The 26451-nt window shown below is 44.7% G+C and overlaps 1 protein-coding gene across 1 annotated transcript; it reads right to left on the minus strand.

Annotated features, from left to right (window-relative positions):
- Nucleotides 1-382: 382 nt before the first annotated feature.
- Nucleotides 383-26451, minus strand: ptgir (prostaglandin I2 receptor). Its single transcript, XM_076977224.1, has 3 exons — nucleotides 26022-26451; nucleotides 24768-25672; nucleotides 383-2205 (listed from the first exon to the last, which is right to left on the minus strand). Exons 2-3 carry the CDS (start codon nucleotides 25599-25601, stop codon nucleotides 1930-1932), a joined length of 1110 nt encoding a protein of 369 aa, XP_076833339.1. The 5' UTR covers nucleotides 25602-25672; nucleotides 26022-26451; the 3' UTR covers nucleotides 383-1929.

Consider the following 26451-nt stretch of genomic DNA (forward strand, 5'->3'; position numbering starts at 1 on the left):
TAGTGCGTTTATTTCTTTACTTCCGTACACCATGTTGGGGAACATTTCCATACAGCCTAACTCTGAGTAACACTCATCCCACGGGTAGACATAGATGGTTAGGCAACACAGACTTTACCTCATTCACCACAAAAACAATTCTGAAGGGCGGAATAAAAGAATTAAAAACACATGCTGTACAAAGATTCGGTTTTCTCACATCATAAATATTGAACCACACATATCAACAACTGGGTGAAGAAAAGTGCAACTCGTCTGTCTCTGTCCCCAAATCTACCCCCCCATGTTTCATTCATGTTTTCACAGAGATGAAACTTCAGTGAAACTACAGTGCAGGTAAACAGTCCAGAGCTTGACAGAGCGGCCATTGAAGCACTGACTCTGTCCAAGGTCACACACAAGGTGAGTAAACAATACCAGAATCCAGACTCATCAAAAGAAACGTCAGAGCCAACACTAATGATTATCCAGCATGGCTCTCAATGGGCATGGGACTGTGGCAGACAGCAGAGAGAACAGGTAAACGCCCCGCGGTCTCTCGGACAGGTGAGCAGGTAGCAGTGTACCCGTCACAGGGGTCGGAGGGCGAGGTCAGGGGCGTTCAGAGGTCAGGGGGCGGGCCAGGTTGATGAGAAAGGTCTACAAACCCCTGTAGTCTAGCAACAGGCTTGTGGCTTGAGAAATGTTATTAGAGCCATCGTGTCTGCCTTTGCCAGGAAGAGGCAGTGCAGGTACACCAGACCATCAGAGCATAATTCATAACTCATGCTCATATAACTCAAATAACTCATAACTCATCATGCTCATATAAAACATAACTCATCCTGCTCATATAACTCAAATAACTCATATAACTCATAACTCATCATGCTAATATAGCTCATATAACTCATAACTCATCCTGCTCATATAACACATAACTCATCCCGCTCATATAACTCATAACTCATCCCGCTCATATAACTCATAACTCATCTCAGCACATTCACGATAACAATTAGTGTAATTAATGGTGGATAAGTTTGTAAATGCCTCACAACCTTTAATAAGCAGTTATAAGAAGTAAATAAAAAGGCAAACAGTACTGATTCATCTGTACTGTTCAACACCAGATCGTGCTGGTTTCCACTTCCAGCAGATGTTCATTAATTATGACTAGCATTTAAGCACAGGATGTGTTATTAGTCAGAAATGATTGTGTTTATTAACATATGAAATACTCAATATTTCCATGTCAGAAAGGCAGTAGTGCTGTTTTTATTCATGTTATAACTCTTAATGAATTCTAATCTTATATAATTTAATTCATTATCATCTATAAAATTATACTTTTAATAAACCCTTTGGAAGGGGAGTCATGTTGTGACAGGCCTTTTGTGTTCAGTAAGAGCAGAGGCTAAAGGGAAAACGTCCACAGGAACTTCCTTCTGACTTCATTCATATACATATACAACATGACATCAACATACACTTTCATATTTTATGACAGCATGTAGACAGCAAACTAATAACTGTGATGTCTCCCCTCTGCTAGTCAAGTAATGTACAATCAAGTAACACATATGTACAGTTGCTAGAGACAAATACTCGCCTTTGAAGTTGTGGAGTAGATCTGGTCAGTACTTTTGGTGTTCGAGTACATTTGGTATCACACCCTTCCTGCACAAGTTGTAACAGCCTCAGAATGTGCTACATGAGACTCACACCACATCGTTTGCTTCTACGGTGTAGACACCAGCAGTTCTATGTCCTGAAGCCATCGTGAGTTCATGGATGGATCTTTAGAAGTCTTATTTCTGTACATTCGTGTTTTCCTGTGTTTTATCCAGGGTATTATAGGAAGCCCAGTTTAGTCCTTTCATATCCAGTACTTCTTATACCCCCCCCAGCCCTATTCAAGTGTCCGGGGATCGGCTTCTTCTCCGGGCCTCACTGGGGCAGGCTGCTGTACTTGCTCTGGAGGGCCGTGGAGTCTGCAGGAACCGTGCTTTCCATGGGAAAGGCCACTCCTCCAGAGGGCGTGGTCTTCACCGCCGCCGTGCGCACGCAGCAGCGGGACAGTGCGCGCACCTGCCGGAACACGGACTTCCGTAATATAATGAAGAGCCAGGGGTCCACCACGGGGTTGACGGCATTGAAGCGGAATGCCCGCAGGTTCTGTTCGTCGTTCCCCACTGGACTGATGGCATTGACGAAGCCAAAGATCTGAGAGGCGGGAGAGCATAAAGCAGAGACTCGGGTTAGGCTGAGTTAACCTCCAACCACTGTAGCATTTACACCCTGCGATCCTCCGCTGTGTTTGGGGGGTGGGGGTGGGGGTCAGTGGGTGGAAGTGGGTGTGGGGGGTGGGTGAGTGGTTGTGGGTTGGTGTGAGTGGGGGTGAGTGGGCGTGGGTGGGTGTCTGAAAGGTTCCTGTGGGATAAGCAACCAGACATAATACCAGTGGATAAGATCAAATCAGCAGTGGTGACAGGAGTGAGGAATGGACACGTCCACAGGACAGAAAATGAGCAGGATGACAGCGATTGAAAGAAGAAAGAGAGAGAGAATGTGGGAGGTTAACACCAAGGTCGTCCCAGAGGTCATAGAGGAACTTGACCCCTGGGGTGGAGGAGAGGCTCCAACAGATAACCATGACAACATCAGTCTCAGAGCAGAAGAGCACAATCCTAAGACCAGAAGAAATACCGCACCACATCATCATCCTCCACCCTCAACCTCCACCCCCCAGACTCTGGACGCAATGAGGGGAAAAGGTTACATATATGTTATACATATATATTACAGTTTTTTACAGACCGATTTTCTGAAAGTCTCCTTTTGTCAAAACTTAACACACAATGCTACACACAACACGCAAAACACCTCACACTTTTAGAAAAAGCAAACACTTCAACCAAATCTCTTTACAGTTTTTTGCAGCTGCTAAGTCCTTATAGCACACTTTTTGAAAACACTAACCCATGCAGCCTATTGACCTGCTGCGTTAAGCACATTTTCTGCCTTAGACTCATTTAGAAATTCTTAAACACACTTTTTGCTAAATGTTAAACACAGTTCTTTACCTAAGACACGATATTCAAAACTGAAAGCCATGTGTTTCTTTTGGAAAACACTGCTATGCAACTGCTACACCCACCTACACTTCTATTAACACTTCTAGCTAATTTATACATATCTTTAGACATCAAAGTCTAATCCCTACAAAGAGGCCACAAGTTGCAAATCTTGGTTTGCACATAAATGGAGTCCAACACTAAAGATGACGATGAAGAGGATGAGAATGAGGAAGAGGATGAGCAACCATAACGGATGAGATCAGAGCCACTCTGCTTGACCGTGTGGTCAAGCATGCTTTGGGTTTTCTGGAGGTAAAGGGTCCAGCCGTATCTGTGCTGCTACACTGTAGCATCATCCAGACATTTCAAAATGAGAATAGATAGGTAGACCTGTCCTACATCATGTTTTTGCACTACTAGAAAAAAAAACAGCTATCCACCTCAGAACAGAAAGAGACCATCAATAAGATCCATAATTCAATAAGATTTGTAAAAATTAGCTAGAAGTGTTGTAACCTGTGAGGACTAGGTTTGGATTTTGGTAGGTGAGTGTAGCAGTTGCGTGGCAGTGTGTTCCAAAAGAAACACATGGTTTTCAGTTTTGAATATTGTGTCTTATGTAAAGAATTGTGTTCAGTGTTTTGCAAAAAGTGTGTTTTAGAATTTCTAAATGAGTGTAAGGCAGATAATGTACTTAAGGTTTAGCGCACCAGGTCAATAGAGAGGCTACCTCAATATAGAGGCTACCTCAATAGAGAAGCTTCATCAATAGAGAAACTACCTCAATAGAGAGGCTACCTCAATAGAGAAGCTACCTCAATAGAGAGGCTACCCCAATAGAGAGGCTACCTCAATAGAGAGGCTGCCTCAATAGAGAAGCTACCTCAATAGAGAGACTACCTCAATAGACAGGTGGTTTCCAAAATTGTGCTATCATTATGACTTTTTGGGTCTTAGCAGCTGCAAAAAACTGTATTATATGATATTGAATAAAAGACAAGGCAGCACAATACATTACTTGACTTGATTGACCAGTTCCACCATAGAAACAAGTAATACTATGAGATGGCTATTAACAAAGAAAACAAATCAGAAAGACTGCTTATTGTCATTAAAGCGAGGCAGAGAAAGAGCTGTTCAAAACAAGAAGCACTGGAAATACAGGTTCCTGAATGCAAGTTCCCTGTTACTAATTTAAAACAAGAACACTCAACAAAAACATCTGTCCTCATTAATATTTGTGTCTGTTTCAACTGGTCATTTCCTGCAATACATGTTGAACTGATCAGTACAGTAACCATGGCTGTGTCCTGGATAAATCTTTAATTTGATGGCATGGAAGTGTTTCTGCAGCTGGGCAAACACACACAGACTGGAGCAGGGAACAGCCTGAACAAACACACACACTCACACACATGCACACACATGTACACAGAGGCTCGGCAGGGAATGGCCTGCACAGACGCACACATACACACACATAAACTGGAGCAGGGAAATGGCCTACAGACACACACACACACACACACACACAGGAGCGGAACAGCCTGGACAGATGTGGCATCTCCTTTTTCACAATATTACCAAACTGAAAGGTTCAGATTACTGATGTCATCACAGGACAGTGAGAGCCTCAAGAATCATGGGCATGCACTGCCGAACACTCTGTGTCTGATACATGGAGATGTCTCCCTGTGGAGACATCTCAGTCACTGGAGAGATGTCTCTCTGAGGAGATGTCTCTCTGAGGATATGTCTCAGTCACTGGAGAGACGTCTCAATCACTGGTGAGATGTCTCACTCACTGAGGAGATGCCTCAGTCACTGAGGAGATGTCTTCCTGTGGAGATGTCTCAGTCACTGGGGAGATGTCTCCCTGTGGAGATGTCTCAGTCACTGGGGAGATGTCTCCCTGTGGAGATGTCTCAGTCACTGGGGAGATGTCTCAGTCACTGGGGAGATGTCTCCCTGTGGAGATATCTCAGTCACTGAGGAGATGCCTCAGGCACTGAGGAGATGTCTTCCTGTGGAGATGTCTCAGTCACTGGGGAGATGTCTCCCTGTGGAGATGTCTCAGTCACTGGGGAGATGTCTTAGTCACTGAGGAGATGTATCCCTGTGGAGATGTCTCAGTCATTGGGGAGATGTCTCCGTCACTGAGGAGATGTCTCCCTGTGGAGATGTCTCAGTCACTGGGGAGATGTCTCCCTGTGGAGATGTCTCAGTCACTGGGGAGATGTCTCAGTCACTGGGGAGATGTCTCCCTGTGGAGATGTCTCAGTCACTGGGGAGATGTCTCCCTGTGGAGATGTCTCAGTCACTGGGGAGATGTCTCAGTCACTGGGGAGATGTCTCCCTGTGGAGATGTCTCAGTCACTGGAGATGTCTCCCTGTGGAGATGTCTCAGTCACTGGGGAGATGTCTCCCTGTGGAGATGTCTCAGTCACTGGGGAGATGTCTCAGTCACTGTGGAGATGTCTCAGTCACTGGGGAGATGTGTCCCTGTGGAGATGTCTCAGTCACTGGGGAGATGTCTCAGTCACTGGGGAGATGTCTCAGTCACTGGGGAGATGTCTCCCTGTGGAGATGTCTCAGTCACTGGGGAGATGTCTCTCTGTGGAGATGTCTCAGTCACTGGGGAGATGTCTCCCTGTGGAGATGTCTCAGTCACTGGGGAGATGTCTCAGTCACTGGGGAGATGTCTCCCTGTGGAGATGTCTCAGTCACTGGGGAGATGTCTCTCTGTGGAGATGTCTCAGTCACTGGGGAGATGTCTCCCTGTGGAGATGTCTCAGTCACTGGGGAGATGTCTCAGTCACTGGGGAGATGTCTCAGTCACTGAGCAGATGTCTTGCTGTCTGCCACAGCCAATGAATGCCCAATTCTCCAGGAATGTGTGTGTGCTCACTACCCCTAGGGTGCAATGCTAACTGTTGTGTGTGTTCACTCCGGATCGGGTTAATGCACGGAGGAATTTCCATAAGGAGATCAATAAAAAGTACTTCTGGACTGGAATGGCTGTGGATATTTGCAGCAATGCTTATGGAGAAAGATACACGTGATTTAGACAGGTGTCTAAGTCTAAAACAGTCTCTAAAGTCCTTTCAGCTCCCATGCAGATGACATTGTTTAGGGTTTGGCTCTTACATGACTTTCAAGGTGTTATGTCCTGACATGTTGTCAGTGACTGGAGTTCCCACACATGTTCAACAGACATGACATATTATTGTCACTTGTGTAAATTTCTGCTAAACCCACACACATATCACATTACTACCAATCCACACATACAACACATTACTACTAATCCCATGCACATAACACATTACTGTTAATCCCATGCACATAACAAATGATTGCTAATCCCATTTACATTACTTCTAATCCCACTCATATAACACATTACTGCTAATCCCATGCACATTACTGCTAATTTCATGCACATATCACATTACTGCTAATTCCATACACATTAAACATTACTGCTGATCTCATACACACAACATTGCTCCACAATGCCTTGCTTGACATTGGTATTCCAAAAAAATGGGCAAGGCATTATGTTTCAGTCACCAGAGAAGAACACGTTTCCTCGGGCAGCTGTGGGACTTCACAACATGATACCACAGAATGCAGGCGGGCTAATCAATATGTGTCACTGCACCATGTATGAAGAGCCATTAAGTGATGTTAATAACTGCTGCTGCCCGGTCAGGTAGTGCCAGGGCAAACCACATCTGCTCCACATCACACAAAGCAGGGATCATTCCTGTCCAACGTCGTCAAAACAACTGCAGCAAACACACCCCACCACATTCCCCTGCCCACCTCACAGGCCTCATATGGCCCTCGGGCAGGGACTCCGTGTCCCCGCAGGGCCCCAACAAATCAGCAGTGACACGGCGGCCACTGAACAAGCACTTATCGAAGAGCTGATTTTGGGCTTCATGGTGAGGGGGTGGGGGTTTGTACAGGTCTGAGAGGCTGAGAAGAATCCAGAAGTGAGCTGAAAGGCTGAGGTTTAGAAAGCCACACGAGTGCAAACACAGAGATGTGACAAGGTCAAAGGTAACTCAGTTAAAAACCGCACTGTGGAATGGTAAAGTCGGGATACACAGAGCAGACAAACACAGGCCTTGAGACGACTTCCCCAAATCACATGGTCTAGACAAAGGACACTTTAATAGTAATGCAGATGAGAAAACTGAAGGTCATACAAGAGTTGTATAAAATCTTCTCTGAGTACAGAATTGGGGATAAACATAGCCTGTTGAAAATGTAAAATATAGACTGGCATTCCCTGTGGCTCCTTGGGTCGTGCTCTTCTGGACTGAGACTGATCATGTCATTCCTGGGATCTACTGAAGCCAGTCGGTCCCTAGTGCCTGATCACCTCTGGGATGACCTTGGTGCTAGCCTTCCACATTCTCTCTGGTTCCTCTTTTAGCTGTGGTATTCTTCCAACTTATATATTTTTTCCCCTGGATATTTGCAACTTTGGGCACTGCTGCATCTACCCTTGCTCTCCCTACAATGGAAATGAAGCTAAAGGATGTCCTTGATTCACTCCGCAATCCACCACAGATTAAATGAAGGCATAACTGCCTATGTAAACCACATCATATTCAACGGTAACAGCCTCAATTTGGAAAGTGATCATTAATATTTGGAATTCCACCAATAGTGCCTGAACAGTGATCACATCAAACATACGTTACACACGATACCGTCACATACGCGTACAACTTCATTTACTGTCATCCAAATAGCTAACTAACAGACTGACCAGCTACATTCTACACAGGAACTAGCAGGTGGCAAACAAGTGTGTATTTGGGGGGGTGTCAAACCAGTCTCTTCCTCTTCTCAGCATTGTGCAAGCTGCAGAGATGTGGTATTTGTGTAATCTACTGGCTAAAGCTTGGAAATCTTATTATTCCACCCAACAAGATCCAGAAAGCAGCATGTTTTGAAGCTGATGGTAAAAAATTACTCTGTCACTGTCATAATCTTCAGGTTTAAGAAAATGGGTGACGATTCATTTCTCATGAAATATGTGTGTGTGTGTGTGTGTGTATGTGCGTGCGTGTCTTAAGGTCATTCAAATCACGCCATTGCTTTCCCAGCTCTCCGTTTTTCTGACCTGCATGACTTTAAGCTCTAAATACAGCAAAGCAGCACAGTGATTGGAAGAAAGAATGAAAGACATTTTCAAACAACAGAATATAAAGTTACATGGACAGACCTAATAGCATCCATGATCAATATCCTGGCCCGAGAAACATCAGGGGGCTTTGGCCACCGAGAAGACAATGTTGTTGTGCTGGCTTATTTCCAAAGAGCAGGAAATAAAGCTCTTGATCAATATCACGTTAGCTGTTGGGCTCATGCAATATTCAGTTGTTCAGTCTGGTCTGGAGTGAGAGTCCTCTCTAATGTGTCCTGCCTATGGATGTGCAGGTATATACACCACGCCAGTTTAATGCCACTGCATTATTCACAGGTCCGATGGGATTCTACGGATCTGACTACTACATCATATGATTTCTAAATGAAAATAAGGTAGGCGTTGTAGGAATGAGGCCGTGACGTCACTCGCTATAAACCGACAAGGCTGAGATTGGATCAGCCTTGGTGTTGGCTCAAATCTTACGGTCAGCACTGACACAAATAACCATGGACAAATGGGCCATGTCTGTGAAGTAATAACGTTAGTTCACAAACCCGCTGGCTGGGTCTGGTTAGCAGGGTTCACACAAGGTGAAAATGTGTGCGTGGCCATCTAGACCGGCTATAGACCTGCTATAGACTTGCCATAGACCTGTCATAGACCTGCCATGGACCTGCCATGGACCTGCCATGGACCTGCCATTCTTCCCCTGAGCTCTTTCCTCTATGTACACTATCCCATCATCGAGATGACACAATTAAAGCCTTTTTAAATGTAATACTGTGTACAATGCAATGCAATATAGTACAATTATACAAGGTATGCTGTGTAGTGTAAGGTATGGAAAAGGTCTTATTGAATTTAGAAGGTATGGGTGCATACTTGTGGGAGATCCTTAATGATCTGAGAACATCTGGCACTGCCTTTGGCCTCCTGAAATGGGATTAAACGGTTCTGTGAGGATCTTTCTTCTACAAACAAACATTATTATAGCAAATTATTTGCACTCCTGCAGATCAAATTGAAGAGTCACTGCATGCAGCCAGATGCACAGCTGGGTTTCATTCTCATCAGTGACCTCAGGCATTACAACACCCGCTGGGCTTCTAGCAGTCACCTCATTCATTACTCTCCCGTCATTCCTCTGTAGTCCCTGACAGCCCTCTGAATTCCTCTCTCTGATTCTCAGGGGTCCTGAATCAGTGCCTGTATCTGGAAGTGTTTCACTGTGGAGCTCTTACAGTGTTGTGGGATTCACCACGAATGCAGCCAAACAGATGACTGCCACTGCTAAGACGTCTGGGCCACACGTCTGGGAGAAAAGGAAAAAAGGTGACATATGGAAGGACTGAGAGTGTGGTGTGAGCCGAGAAATGCCCCACCTCTTCCTGGTGTGAGCCGAGAAATGCCCCACCTCTTTCTGGTGTGAGCCGAGATATACCCCGCCTCTTCCTGGTGTGAGCCGAGAAATGCCCCACCTCTTCCTGGTGTGAGCCGAGATATACCCCGCCTCTTCCTGGTGTGAGCCGAGATATACCCCGCCTCTTCCTGGTGTGAGCCGAGATATACCCCGCCTCTTCCTGGTGTGAACTGAGACATACCCTGCCTCTTCCTGGTGTGAGCCGAGATATACCCCGCCTCTTCCTGGTGTGAACTGAGACATACCCTGCCTCTTCCTGGTGTGAGCCGAGATATACCCCGCCTCTTCCAGTTGTGAGCCGAGATATACCTCGCCTCTTCCTGATGTGAGCCGAGATATACCTCGCCTATTCCTGCTGTGAGCCATACATACACCACCTCTTCCTGCTGTGAGCCGAGATATACCCCGCCTCAAATAAATTTGACATCATAATAGAATCAAGCGGGATGGGATCTTGACATGTTTTTGGAAACACAGTAGAACTGCAGGAGTTTCACCCACTCATGAAATTGGCCAAATAGTTTGATATGCAGGAACCCCCAACTGATTATCAAGATTAATGGTTGTAATTAATGGCTTCTTACTTAGTTAAGGGTTTCACTCCTATGTTTGTACTGGCAGGAATAAAGTAATAAATGAAGGGGGGAGCGACTCAGCATTGTGGTATAAAATAACAGATTAATTGCTAAGTAAACATGCAAGAGCTACTGCTGTTACAAGTGGAGAAACAACTTTGATGGATGTCTGCGTAGAGGAAACAAACTCCCGTTGTGTGAGGGTTTCAGAACATGCCCACAGGTCTGCAGATCTCAGAACGTAAAAACTCTGTTCACACTCCATTACATTTCCACCATTATACTCCAAATACACCAAAACACAAACGAGGACCCAGAGGCTTCAATTAAGATATATCTACTTCATGTTCCACATTACAAAAAAAGGATTTCTTTTCCAAATACTTTACACGTTAAACGTGAGTAAAGTTTGATTAGAGTGCTGGAGCTGGAGCCTCTACATGTGCTCACGTTCTTATCAGAGCCTCATCAAGATGGACTACTTAAACGTGACTGAGGATGAAGAGACCTGCAGACGGATGCATGGCAGGCCGCATTAACGGATTAGCAGATTACCATCAGAGACGCCCACGCAGACTCTCACAGCCAGACAGACGCTGGCAGCCAGAACTGCGGTGGTTCCCTGATATACTCCTGTCAGCACTTCATGAGTCTGCTCCAAATAAAACCAAGACAGTTGACAACTAGACAACTAGAGCAATGGACGGAAATGTTGTTTGTTGTGTGTTGGAGATGGTGACATCTCCTTGGTAGGTGTCTCATGGTATCTGCTACTCAAGCCAAGTAACATTTGTGTGTGAGCATACTTTATCAGTAGAGCTTGACGGTGTTGTTACCTGTATTATTATGTTAACTCGGTATGTTATCTGTATATGCTATCTGTGTAGACGTTTGTGTGCGGTTTTGCAGTGTGTATGTGAATTATAATAGTACTTTACCTCACCATGAGGTTTCACAAGTAAGTACATCAGTTTCTACTGTTTGTGCAGTACATTGGGCATTATATTTGAGGGGTACAGATGAGTCTCTCCAACACGAGGCCCAAAAAATGGACTTAAGCATAAAGTAACAACCGCAAACAAAACATCTATCAACATAAAGTGATCAAATAAAACTACATGCTTACTGATTCAAGTTTCTATCTCCACACACACACACACACACACACACACACACACACACACACACACACACTCAAGATTGATTACATGATGAGGCAACAGGAATGAATCGTGATTAGTTTATAGTGTCATCAATGTGCTTCAGTATTCAGTAGAATGTCCACATACATGTGGTCAGTAATTTCTACATCGTTCTAGATACCAAACTATCACACTGCTGCCAACTTTTAAACTCTTTTCTCACATCTGACACTGCTTACAATTTCCTTTAATCTAGCCGTCAAATGTTATTACATTACATTATATCTAATTATTCCAGATTGTTATAGTATACCTTTGTCACACTGTAAACTGAGAGCAAACTGTGGTCTCACAGGTGCTTCATACTGACAGGTAACTGACAGGAAACTGCCTCACAGTCAGAAAGTCAGAAAGTACCTAGTGCGCTTTGGGGCATTTGAATTGGTGCAGACTCATTTTACAAATTCACTTTTCATAACAACAAAAGGCATCGTTGGATGCCTTGATTTAATTTCCAGGGTTCCGGGAATAAAACCTGTCATGACGGAAATGTTCACTCGTTTCATTACTAAGCTGCAGATCTGGATGGGGAAGATGTTTGTGACCTAGAGGGAGGATCCACAAAGAGAAGATCAACTGAGCGCTCAACCACAAACCACAAACAGGGATTATTCCTGTCATGGTTTAGATATGCCAGCAGGTTCCTGGTGACCACAAAAATTACCACAGCTCATGTTCCAGACATGTGTATTAGACGCCCACTGTCCAGGTGATTACTCAGAGGCATCAATGGAGGACAATATCTAAAAAATTAATACAACCACACACAGCACCTTCTGGTAATGCAGATCTTCTATCTGAAATACAGAATGAAACTCCATAATGCACAAATCACTTCCAGAAGAAGCAGTAACCCCACATCTCTTTGAAAATGTAATTTGAGATGTTCATAAAGACCATAAATCTCAAGAAATGTCTGTACTATAATCTCAGATCATACCAGAATTAGCGTTGTCACTGCAGAATCACCAGCAGTACTATCTGCAGTTTTAAACAAGCACAAACCATAAGATTAAAAAATGGAAACCGTAATTTTTTTCTTGCAGTTAATATTTCTAGGGCGATTATAATCCTGTATCACTAGTTAATTTTTCTAGTTAGATTATAATCCTAGAGGCCTGTAACAGGTCTCTTCCTCCTACTGCACTTCTCGCCCATAACACACTCTCATCCGCACCACCACAGTTCCCAGTTCCCAGTTCCCAGTCTTATTCCTCTGTGTCCCTGCACCTTGGGTTCCAGCTGACTGTGCTGGCTGCTGTGTTCTTCTGGCTGGTCTAGTCCACTGCACTCATAGTCTGTGTGTGCTGCTTTAATACATGCATCCTGCACCCTGTGTGTGTTTTCATGACCTTGTGTGTTTGACCGCTGCACTGTGGAGCCAGAAGGGGAACCTTCACAGAAAGCTGATACACCTTGTGGTAAATGTCCTTATTGTGTGAGCTGTGCAAGTGAGAAGCAGGACATTAAAATACCTCTGGGTAGATTCTCAAACCTTTAGAACTCAGCATGGAGTGGAGTGACCTGTGGAGTAATATCAGTACTTCTTTAGGCATTCTGCAGAGGACCGGCCACAGCAAAGTACAGCACAGGACTACAGCACAGGACTACAGCAAAGAACTAGCCACAGCATAGGACTACAGCACAGGACTACAGCAAAGAACTAGCCACAGCATAGGACTACAGCACAGGACCAGCCACAGCACAGGACTACAGCACAGGACCAGCCACAGCATAGGACTACAGCACAGCACAGGACCAACCACAGCACAACTACAGCACAGAACTAGCCACAGCACAGAACTAGCCACAGCATAGGACCAGCCACAGCACAGGACCAGCCACAGCACAGGATTACAGCACAGGACTAGCCACAGCACAAGACCAGCCATACCTCCATAGTTGCTATGCTTTTCAACTTCTCCTAAAGTCCCCCTTTTGTGTGGCTGTGGGTGGATGTGGAAACAACCTCCCTGAGTGTTGGGTAACCGTGTGAGTGAGTACCCTGAGGATGCGTCTGCTTCCTGGCGCTCAGAAAAACTCCAAAGCCACTTGTGCAATTGGGAGAAACCCAAAACACAGACAGCCACACTCACTCTCACTTCACTGCATCATTGACAGGTCTCATTATCTCATCCAGGTCTCACGCTCACTGAGTCTCGGAGAATTCCAGGACATTCTCTGTCTGTGTCCCCCTCTACCCCTTCTAACTCCCTTCTTTTTTCTGACTCCTTTATCTCCAAAACATGAATAATTTTCAGACTAAAATCTGAAGATATTTCTGGACCTTGGCAATGTGGGCAATGATTATGTTGAAGTCAACAAATGTGGGACAGCCTCTATGAAGCGAACTCACAACAACATAAATATTTCAAGACATATCACCTATTTAGGAATAAGTCATTATCATTTATTTATTTATTCAGTATAAATAGTTGGAGGCTCATAAATCCTGAGCCAAAATACCAAATACATAGAAAGAATTAATATTAATAAATTAATTAATAAATATTTTTCATTATTTATTCAACATAACTAATTTCTGTCTCAAATATCTAGGAAGTATGTCCACTGCACTGTCCGACGTATGTGAACTCTTTTAGTGAGTAGCTGGTGGCACCTCCTTTTGCAGCCATTACTTCAACCAAACATCACAGAACTCCATTGGTTGAGAGAGGTTGGGGGAACATCTGACACGTACCGCCCACTTCAGATCACAGCATTTCTGTGAGATTGAGGTCTGGACTTTGACTGGGCCAACCCAGAGTCAAATCCTTTTCTTTTAAGCCATTCCTTTTTTGCTTTTTTCCAGTTTAGCTGGAATGATTTGGGTTGTTGTCTTGTTGCGTGACCCATTTCCGTCCCAGCTGGCAGACGATTCTGGTCAAGAATTTGCTGATAGGCCTGGGAATTTATGGTTCCCTGGATAATATGGAGTCCAGAGGCAGAGAAACTGGCCCAGACCTTCACATCTCCACCACCATGCTTCACTGTTGGGAGGAGGTTCTTCTCTTTATATGGAGTGTTGACCTTTCACCAACCATGGTGCCTGTGGTGGCCAACTAATTAAAGTTTGGACTCTTCAGTCCAGAGAATGGACTTCCAAAAAGCCTCTGGTTTGTCCAAGTGCTCTCTGGCAAAGTTTAACCAGGCAACTTTGTTCTTTCTTGAGAGCAGAGGCTTCCTTCTAGCAACTCTCATGAATGCCACGTCTATTGAATTTTCACCTGCATGTACATTTATCCAAGATGCTTCCAGAGAGGTCTGCAACTCTCTGGAGGTGATGTGTGAGTTGACCTTTACTTGAATTCTTCTTGGTGTCTTGCTTCTTGGTGTAGGTTTTAATGTCCGTCTACTTCTGGGCAGAGCTGCTGTGATGTTCCCTCCATTTGTAAATGATTTTTCTTACAGTCAGCTTTCTCCAGACTGATGGGCTGTTATCACCTTCTTCCTCATGTCCTCACATGTCTCTTTTCCTCCCTGCATTGTTGATCTGTGTGTTTTATGTCTTGACACAACGGTGGTTTCCTGTCCCTTTTAATCAGTGTACCTCAAATCTTTTCTCAAGGATATTTCATTTGATTGATCTGCTTAATTGATTACTTGAGCACACACGTGTTTCACCTGCGTCTTTTATCTAATTGACTTTACCAGTGCAGCTGTAGTTCATTTATTTTTGCACATGCTCCGATAGATAGATAGATAGATAGATAGATAGATAGATAGATAGATAGATAGATAGATAGATAGATAGATAGATAGATAGATAGATGATTAACAATCAGGGCATTTCACCATGACAGCGCTCTCTGTGTCTCTGTGTAGTCTTTAAAAAGTAAGTCATAAATCATTTCACGTGAGAGAGTTAGGGAAACTTCACATATCTGCGTAAGCAAATAGCTCCACCACTGACCTAAATACATTTGTGACATGCTAGAAGAATACACAATAGGCGTCTTAGATCAATAAGGACCAGTGAAATAGTGCTTAGCATTAGGACAAGAAGTGCTTAGAATCATTCTTGTTTATATAAAGTACTTTGAATGACCTTTGTGTTTGAAATGCCCAATAAAATCAATAAGCCCCACCTTGGCTAACAAAATCAATCTTAGATAAACTGGACTCAGCCAATGGAGCCATGGACCTTATTGGAAGCCTGTCTTATAATCAGGCACAGCCACTAATGTCTTTAATTAACCAATTAGATTACTTCAGTAGTACTGGTAACTGCTTTAGTCGTTTCATACATGTCGTCCTAAAGCACATCAACCCCAGTGCTCATCAGAGTCATAAATTGGCAAATCATTAGTGAGACCAATCTATGGAGAAAAGCTCGATCTCTGAGTCATGAAAGTTCTCCTAGTCAAGGAAGAGATGAGACACACTGGAGAGACAGGGAAAAAGTGGCGAGACACATTAGAGAAACAGGGAGAAAGTGGTGAGACACATTGGAGAGACAGGGAGACTCTGGGCCTTGGTGTGTGCTGACCCGTCCAGACAGCACTCACCACAGACATTATAATCAATCAACTAATAAAGCACAACTTCAGAAATACTTGTCACCAGTAGACACTTTAGGCGTTTATTCTAAACCTGCAAATCAACACACAAAAGAGGAAGAACACCAGCCATTATTATTGGTTAATAATAGCTCGCTGGTATCAGCACCACCCTGTCATTGTGAGTTTCACATGCTGGATTTAGTGCAGTTATAACCATGCAGCTGAGGGGACCAGTCGGTTTGGTTGCATGCTATATCCATAACACACAAGGTAAATGATGACTGTACATTTCAGGTACGTTAATTAGTCATTCATCAAAGACTGGTGTCATGACAATGGTATTTATCGGAATACATTTTTTTACAGTAACTATTTTAACTGGAAACAGTATAAAAGTAAAACACATTTCTTTGAAATGGAATTACAGTTTTATTCCAGTGACACGGGGTCAAAACTCAGCCAAAAAAATAAAAATACAAAGCAAAACCAAACAACAACTATGATGTCCCGAGGGAGGGTCACGGCTTTGGGTCATTTATCGTGGGTTAGGATTTCTACAGAAATAGACCGGCTGAAATAATTAAAAACACTCCTGTCCCAGGGTGTGTGGAGGTTGTGAGTGTGAATGCCATGTGAAGGTGGATATGTTTGCTTCTTTGTACCCATTGTAATATCACAGATTGTCCACTGACTCAGTCACACTGGCACTGCTCTAAATGAAGTGAAATTCCACTTGTTTACATCAGCACATGCTCCACCACGTCACCTTAGTCTATAGAATGAGTATTTCAAGGATGAACAAAATGTCTGCATATTATTCCATTGTTCAAAGGGATTGTTGTCATTCCAGTGAAATAAATAGCAAGCATGACAGAACACAATCATTTACACACACACACACACACACACACACACACACACACACACACACACACACACACACACACACACACACACACACACACCATCATATGCCCCCTCACACATACATTCACTCACTCAGTCACCAGGCCCATTACTGTCATATATCTGATGATTGGTGACCTTCAGCAAGATGAGGAGCTCGATGAGACTGCCCTGTGCACATCCGGAAAGCTAATCCAATCCAGCCGTCATCACTTCTCCGGACAGCATATTAAATTTTGGCATGCTCTCCCCTTAGTCTCACACATTCAAGTCATGAACGAGAGGGGCCATGTTGCAGAACATGGATAATAGCGTGTTTTCAAAAGACTTCGACCCTGGGGAAACCACCTTGGACAGATTTCCTATGTGCTTGTGAGGCAAATAGCTTTTAGATGTTTGTGCGTTGGTTTTCCATTTGTGAGACCTGACACCAGCACCATTATTCATTTTATCTTAGTGTGCAGGATTCAGCATTAAGGATTCAGCATTAAGGATTCAGCTTGAAGGATTCAGCTTGAAGGACTTGCCGTTTGACACTAGACTGTAAAGTATTTTCTCTGGGAAAAAATGCTAAAGTGGGCAGTGTGGTAGTTAATCAGAGTGAAAACCTGAAAAGTCCCAATTTAGCCGTTCTGAGCTAAAGCAGAACCCAGCCGTGTGGTGCAGAGAGAGAGACGAGCTCGGTCAGTCTCACGTCCGTCAGGCCGCTGAGGGGGCGTGGTCACTGTGGTCTTGGTCTCCTTACACATAATATAATACTGTTGAGTTATGTACACCGTGTGCAGCTGTGTGGAACCACCTCGCCCGTGCAGGTGTACCAAAGCAAAACATTATTTCTATCACATCTAGTACATTTGCCAAAAGTTAATTATTTAGTTATAAATAGTTTTATTTTATATATTCATTTTATTTTATTTTTATTTTTATAGTTAATAGTTTTATGTTATTCAGTGAACCTTTTTTAAATTTTAGTTCATTTTGTTAAGGATAGACAAAATACTATGAAATATGTTTTAAAGAACTCTATACACCCTCAGTGATGTAGGGGTCTGAGTGAGGGGTCTGAGTGAAGTTAGTGAGGGGTCAGAGTGAGGGGTCTGAGTGAAGTTAGTGAGGGGTCAGAGTGAAGTTAGTGAGGGGTCAGAGTGAAAGGTCAGAGTGAGGGGTCAGAGTGAGGGGTCAGAGTGAAGGGTCTAAGTGAAGTTAGTGAGGGGTCAGAGTGAGGGGTCAGAGTGAAGTTAGTGAGGGGTCAGAGTGAGGGGTCTGTGTGAGGGGTCAGAGTGAGGGGTCTGAGTGAGCGGTCTGAGTGAGGGGTCAGAGTGAGGGGTCAGAGTGTGTCTAGGTCTGTGGTTCACAACTTTCCCGCTATAAACTTTGGGCACCCTCAGAGATGTGGAGCTCTAAGTGTATGTGTGCCTAGGACGATAGTTTACGACTTTCCTACTGTAACTGACCTCCATCGGGAAGCATTCGAACACTCTCTCGGGAACACATCATTTATTCATTTTGATTTAAGTTGATTTAAACTCGGAACAGTAAATATTTCGATCTGTACAGATATTATGCTATTAAGGCTTGACAATCATGCAGAACAATGACTAAAAACTCATTTTGAGGAAAGTGTGCAGCTCGGTCACTTAGATCAACATCTATCACCAGGCTGACACTCTGTAAACTTTACGTTCTTTCAGGCTCGTATTAGAAAGGCTTTCTGTAAATCATTATGAGCTGAAATGACCAAGGCTAGCTGGTCTTCTTTTACAAAAGGAGACGGAATTAAATGGAGTCAGTTTAGCACACAGAACACAGTTCTAAGCAGTTGGACAGCAGTGATGGTTGGATCCTGTTCAGGCCTCTGTGGAATTTAGTACAACTGAACTGAGTGAGAGGTCTGCTCATTACACCTTTTAAGCATTACATTTACAACAATGACTTTACACCTTTACAGCACTTACATTTACGGCATTTGGCAGACGCCCTAATCCAGAGCCACTTACATTTTTATCTCATTTTTATACAAGTGAGCAATTGAGGGTTAAGGGCCTTGCTCAGGGGCACCTCAGTCATGGCCTCAGGTCTGGGAATCGAACCCACGACCCTCCGGTCACAAGACCAGTTCCCTAACCGGCAGGCCATGACTGCCCTGAATAACATAAAAGTATTAACTATAAAAATAAAAATAAAATAAAATGAATATATAAAATAAAACTATTTATAACTAAATAATTAACTTTTGGCAAATGTGCTAGATGTGATAGAAATAATGTTTTGCTTTGGTACACCTGCACGGGCGAGGTGGTTCCACACAGCTGCACACGGTGTACATAACTCAACAGTATTATATTATGTGTAAGGAGACCAAGACCACAGTGACCACGCCCCCTCAGCGGCCTGACGGACGTGAGACTGACCGAGCTCGTCTCTCTCTCTGCACCACACGGCTGGGTTCTGCTTTAGCTCAGAACGGCTAAATTGGGACTTTTCAGGTTTTCACTCTGATTAACTACCACACAGCACCTTTACAGCCTGTCCTGCAGACTTACCGCGACACATCAGACATAAAGAAAAACACCAAAACCCGAAGCCACGGGGGCTGTTAAGAGGTTGATCTGAACCCGAGTCGCGCTTCCCTTCCAGGGATGACAGAATATTGCAGAGACACAGTGGCCTAGGATAATGTGTGTGGTGTGTTTGCTGAGCAAACACTAACTGTTGGGGCAGGGAAGTAGTAAATTAAGTTCAGATGACAAACGTTCACGGCTGAAGTAAAACACCTGGAGATGGGTGATCTCCACACAGGCAGAGCATGCTGGGAAAGGTCACCTGCTGGGTCTGTTGGGTCTTCTGCTGGGTCTTCCCTTGTTGAAGGGAAGCAGGGCAGTGAAAGCTGTACAGAGCAGCTCTGCCCTCTGCCCTCTGGACAGGCTACCACCATGGTGCCCTCCACCACTGGAGCTATGCTAACACCTTCAGCTGATGTGTCTCATCATTAAACCACTCCTTCTGTCCAACTACCAAATAAATATGTATTTCAACACCCAACAGTGACTTCCCAAGAATTAAATGATAAAGACTTTTCAGTGACACAGAGGAAAGCTAAAGCAGATGCAGATAGCTGACACCCACCAGCATATTTCACTCTCCTTCACACATGCTTTTGAGGAACTGATACAAGAGAATTACATTGAACATGCAAGTCAGAGGAAAAGGGAGCTTCTGTGGTAAGTTTTTCACAACACTGATCTCGGGCTGTTTTGGACGGTTACATAACAACAACGTGGCTCTCTGCTTCGGAAACACTTCACTGCATATACGCAGCGACATTAGCGCTGTTCAGTTCACTCGTTTTTACAAGGACCTCCCGTCAGACTGAGGTTTGAGTCAAACTGACACAGTAAAAGTTCACCTGACTCTGTTTCTGTCTGGATTTTGCAAAGAAGCTTGAGGTACTGCTTCTGGAATCTGAACAGTAATGCCATTACTGTACACCTAAAGACAGGCCAGGCTCAGTAATGCCATTACTGTACACCTAAAGACAGGCCAGGCTCAGTAATGCCATTACTGTACACCTAAAGACAGGCCAGGCTCAGTAATGCCATTACTGTACACCTAAAGACAGGCCAGGCTCAGTAATGCCATTACTGTACACCTAAAGACAGGCCAGGCTCAGTAATGCCATTACTGTACACCTAAAGACAGGTCAGGCTCAGTAATGTCATTACTGTACACCTAAAGACAGGCCAGGCTCAGTAATGCCATTACTGTACACCTAGAGACAGGCCAGGCTCAGTAATGCCATTACTGTACACCTAAAGACAGGCCAGGCTCAGTAATGCCATTACTGTACACCTAAAGACAGGCCAGGCTCAGTAATGCCATTACTGTACACCTAAAGACAGGTCAGGCTCAGTAATGTCATTAGTGTACACCTAAAGACAGGCCAGGCTCAGTAATGCCATTACTGTACACCTAAAGACAGGTCAGGCTCAGTAATGCCATTACTGTACACCTAAAGACAGGTCAGGCTCAGTAATGCCATTACTGTACACCTAAAGACAGGCCAGGCTCAGTAATGTCATTACTGTACACCTAAAGACAGGCCAGGCTCAGTAATGTCATTACTGTACACCCAAAGACAGGTCAAGCTCAGTAATGTCATTACTGTACACCTAAAGACAGGTCAGGCTCAGTAATGTCATTACTGTACACCCAAAGACAGGTCAGGCTCAGTAATGTCATTACTGTACACCTAAAGACAGGTCAGGCTCAGTAATGTCATTACTGTACACCTAAAGACAGGTCAGGCTCAGTAATGTCATTACTGTACACCTAAAGACAGGTCAGGGTCAGTAATGTCATTACTGTACACCTAAAGACAGGTCAGGGTCAGTAATGTCATTACTGTACACCTAAAGACAGGCCAGGCTCAGTAATGCCATTACTGTACACCTAAAGACAGGTCAGGCTCATTAATGTCATCACGGCTTGCAGCTTATGACTATATTGGAAATGATTCGGTTTCACATGTGACCACAAATGGAGTAAATTAGGGATGCACCGAAATGAAAATTCTTAGCCGAAACCGAAAACCGAAAATGAGGAAACCAAGGCCAAAAGCCGAAAACCGAAACACCGAAATACATTATGCCAATTATTAGTAACATTGGATTTATGGCTAACCTCACTAAAATCAAGGCATTGCTATTCAAAGAATAAATCAACTACAAAATTTGATTTGAAAATATTTATTTAGCACTGACATTACAGTAATGCATATTATAAAGTAAAATTAGTGGTGGGCCGTTAACGGCGATACCGCTGACAACGGCCGACCACTAATTAAATTAAACTCGCTTGCAGACCGTTTTTATCTGAGAGGATAAATATATGTATTTTATACGAGTTAAATTTAATTATAACTGACTGGCCTGAAAGATAAATATAAATTCTCTCATAAAAACGTGACGTGAGTTGCAACAACATTAAACAGCTCAGGTAAACACACTTCTGAGAAATGTCGTCTGCTTGGCAAAACATAACGGGGCTCAATGTGCTCTATTAGCCTACGAAATCCCTACGACAGAGAACGGCTGATCGTCTAAGGCCGAAAACCGAAAATGCTAATTTAAGCCATTTCGGCCGAAAATTTTCGGTGGCCGAATTTTTGGTGCATCCCTAGAGTAAATATAATGGTTTGTTCATTAGTGCACACACACACAAGCAGAGACACCTGCGTTCTAGTAAAACATGATTGTGATTTTCAAAATAACAACAAATTGTCCTGGCCATATGACTAACTACACAAGATATAACTGCAGATGATAAACTTCCATGTGGGTAGATACCTGATGTTAACACTGTGCATAAATGTTTATAAAGGCTTAGCTGTGTTTTTGTAGGTGAATTGATCAAATAGACTCCAGTGAAACCTTCAACTAGCCAGAGTTTGTGAAAGGGGTCTGTGAGAAAGCGGGACATGCCCAAAGCCAGTGCAGTCCTCCGCACGCACACGGCCCAGGCTGTGAGGGCAGGACTCCAGCCCCTGGGCTCTGGGAACATGCGAGAGTGTGGAAATCAGCATATGATAGCCAAGCATGCAATGTGAGTTTCCAAACCATAACATCTGCATATAAGCAACTAAGGAAATAACTAAGAGTAAATACATTTGGATTATGTACTCACTCGTGTTTTCATTATGCATGTCTAAAACCACTTTCACCTCAGCAAGCAACCTCTTATAAGATCAACACATCAATGTTGCCCTATGTAACATTTGGTTAAAGCTAACCTGAAGACATCCTTCCCTACCGCTTTGTCTGAACATTTCTGTGGCACACCCATGAACACACACACACACACACACACACACATACACACACACACTTACATTTACGGCATTTAGCAGACGCTCTTATCCAGAGCGACTTACAAAGTCACACACACACACACACACACACACACACACACACACACACACACACACACACTGCATGCTTTCCTTCAGAACCTTCTGCAATGTCCCATACACTGGAGTCAGCTCTAGGGTCGACCACGAGTATGTTAGTATCAGACACTGCAGCACGCTAACATGGGGCTGATCCCAGAGCAGATCCCAGAGCAGATCCCAGAGCGGATCCCAGAACAGATCCCAGAGCAGATCCCAGAGCAGATCCCAGAACAGATCCCAGAGCAGATCCCAGAGCAGATCCCAGAGAGGATCCCAGAACAGATCCCAGAGCAGATCCCAGAGCAGATCCCAGAGCAGATCCCAGAGCAGATCCCAGAACAGATCCCAGAGCAGATCCCAGAGCGGATCCCAGAACAGATCCCAGAACAGATCCCATGACTGTTCTCCACGTCCAGGTCCATTTCTCTCCCTTTTCCCTTCCAGAGCTGAACTCGCCCTTAAGAAACAAAGGCAGGGTGCATGCCTCGGGCATATCTTTAGAGCTGGGGTGTCCCAACTGGATAGACAGGTAGAGCTGAGAGGAAGAATGAGTGGGAGACGTAGGAGCTATGATTCAGAACCCAGGTCAGATCTACATCTGTGTGTATGTATATGTGGAGCTTTGAGAACATTTCGAGGATTATCTACAGTGTGATTGACAGTATCAAAAGTGCCAACGCACCTCTCTTAGCTTCAGCCTCCGTGCCACACACTCCTTTCAACCCCACCCACCCCAAGACATGCAGCTGTGGCCCTTAGCCTACGTGACAATGTGCTGTGTACACATGCAACATAACAGACAGGTGGAGAGGACGGACTACCTGCAGAGGGGCTTTCTGATTGGTTAATACTGCAGTAATGCAATTACATTGTTAGCTACTGCTACAGAGCAGTGAATGAGACTCACACACACACACACACACACACCACATCACATCACATACACACATAGATAAGAGCAGACAATGAGGAAAATTCATGCGGTAGATACATAAAGAGTGAAGAACCTGACTGAACATAATAAAAATAAAGTTGTCTTTCATCTGTAAAACAGCACACACACAAAGTAATGGATTCATCAAACTCTGGTTCACTGCATGCATTCTCACGGTTTACACTAGAATCATGCCTCTGTTTGAGTTATTCCAGCTTCATAGATTATAAGGAGCATAACCTATATCTTGTGGCATGTCTGAGCCATACCAAGGGACCACACTCATGTCTGATCTCACCACCGGCACTAAATATCACACCCACTGTCACACAAGGAAATGATGAACAAGGTTTAGTAAAACAGTCTCTGTAAGCAGTGCTATCACACTATGCACACAATACTTTCACTTGCCTTTAAAGAATTTCAGAATCCTCCCTTTGATTATTTCAAAACAACCGTTGTTCCTAGATCAGTATCTAAAACAAAAACACTACCTGAAAGATGCAGACAGCTAAGCAAAACTCTGACCTGATATCAGTGCTGCATTCTTTAACAAGGAGAGTTTGTAAATCCAGCCCTGGGGAAACTGGGCGGGTCCAATCCTGCCCTCAGGTTGTCAGACTCGTAACGAATATTTCAGTTAGTGGAATGGCTATAGCAGAACCTGAATCACATTCATATTCAAATAACATGCTTCATTGCGTAATAGTCCAGGAGGCTGTGACACACGCACACAGACATTGAAACAGACACAAAACAGTCTGACTGCACTAATCACAAATCACAAATCACAAATCATGTATGTACAACAGTGTGACAGCATGGAGAAGGAACACTGGTTCCTGTATGATCATTCACAGCCTGCCTAATGTGTCATTGATGGGAGCTTCTAACCACGAGTTGTTAACCCCCAAAAAAGAGTTTTCACCCAAAACTCGTGCAGTGTAGGTATCTTAAACACTCGAACACTGGCCTACTCAAAACCTTCCCTCAGCTCCTCTGTGTCCCGTGGTCCAGAGACGCTACTCAGACAGGTGGGCGAGCATACTCACGGTGAGAGGAAGGGAGAAGATGACGAAGATGACGGTCATGGAGGCCAACAGCACCAGGTGCTCCACCTCCTCCTCGCCCTGTCCGAACCAGGAGCTGAGTCTGCGCTTGCGTCCGGCCGACACCACGGACCCCCTCCGGGTCACCTGGCTGCGGTGCATCCGGCACAGGCTGACGATGACGGAACCGTTGCACAGAAACACGACCACGATGAGCAGCGCCATGAGCACCGAGTAGGCGAGCGAGAAGGACAGCGTGCGCCATTCCTCCTCCGCGTCCTCGCCCTCCGCCTCCATCTTGATGTAGCACCAGGTCCCGGGGCAGTACTGCTTGTGCCGGCCGAACCCGAGGAAGGGCAGCAGGCAGAAAGCGCAGGTGAAGAGGTAGATGAAGACCAACGCGGCTTTGGCGAAGCTCCGGCGCACGTGTTTGGAGTAAAAGTATGGGTGGCTGATGGCCAGGCAGCGCTCCACGGCCATTGCGCACAGGATCAACGTGGACGCCATGGCGAAGTAGGTCACCGCGAAGGCGAACAGGCTGCACAGGCGCATGTCGCCCGTCAGGCCCACCAGAGAGGTGCCGCGGGAGTAGCACACGAAGACGGGCGGGCTGAGCAGACACGTCCCCGCCAGGTCCGTCAGCGCCAGGCCCGTCACCAGGATACAGAAGGCGGACGACTTGGCGCGGCGCTCCCGCTGACGCAGGCCGAGGATCGCCAGCGCCACCAGGTTCCCCGCCACCCCGGCCAGGAACATGATGGCACTCACCACCAGGTTCAAGGAGTTCTGAGTTGCGGGAATGTGCGTGATGTTCTCACACGTGTTGTTGGAGAACATCGGTTCGGCGTGGTAATTACAAACGGCCAATCGGTCCAGCGGACTCCCTCTGAGTCAAGGGTGCAGGAACACTGCCAATCACAGAAAGCATAATTCATTAATAATTCCGTAATAATTCTGTAATCACACAATAAATTGAACCATTATTAGTCGAGGTTGTAGGCTAGAGTGTCCTGTCTGTAATTATTACCCCAGAAACTCTGTGCTTTTGCATTGCAATTAAGTTAAGTCTATGTAAATAGTAGCCCATGCAAACATCTTGCATTGTTTTTGCATTTATAATTTTCCTGTAATGCAGGCCAGCATAAGAACGGTTTAAATCACAGCGTTCACCTTTCACAATCTCACTTATCACTTTACTCGTTATCTGTATCGGTTGCTTGTTTACACAGACAGTAGAAAATAAGTTAAACCACGCACCTGTCGGCGGACTTTCCATTAATCTTCCCCCGACATAAATGATATACATCTGCAGAAATGTCGGTTATTACCTACGCATCCATTCCAGCCTGGAGTTGCAGATCAACTATAAGATCATGTTCACTTAAACTTAAACTTGTGCAGGCGCAGAAGTGCCGGGTGCGCGTGAGCATCGCGTGTCTCGAGCGCTCCGCCACGGCGCGTCTTCTAAGTCCCTTCCGTGAAAATGAGCCCCATGATCATTTCACACTCGTTATACACTCGTATATTCGCGCCTTTCGCTACGAAATAATCCTACGAAATCGGTTGTTATAGTCATAGGAAGCGGCGAGGCGCGCGACTCGAGCGGTACGACTCGGTGTGGCGTCGAGTCTCGCGCGGTTGAGTCGGGTAGGAAAGACGCGCGCGACGGGGAGGAGAGAAAGGCGCG

Source organism: Brachyhypopomus gauderio, chromosome 16, assembly GCF_052324685.1.
Source record: "Brachyhypopomus gauderio isolate BG-103 chromosome 16, BGAUD_0.2, whole genome shotgun sequence".
Lineage (NCBI taxonomy): Eukaryota > Metazoa > Chordata > Actinopteri > Gymnotiformes > Hypopomidae > Brachyhypopomus > Brachyhypopomus gauderio.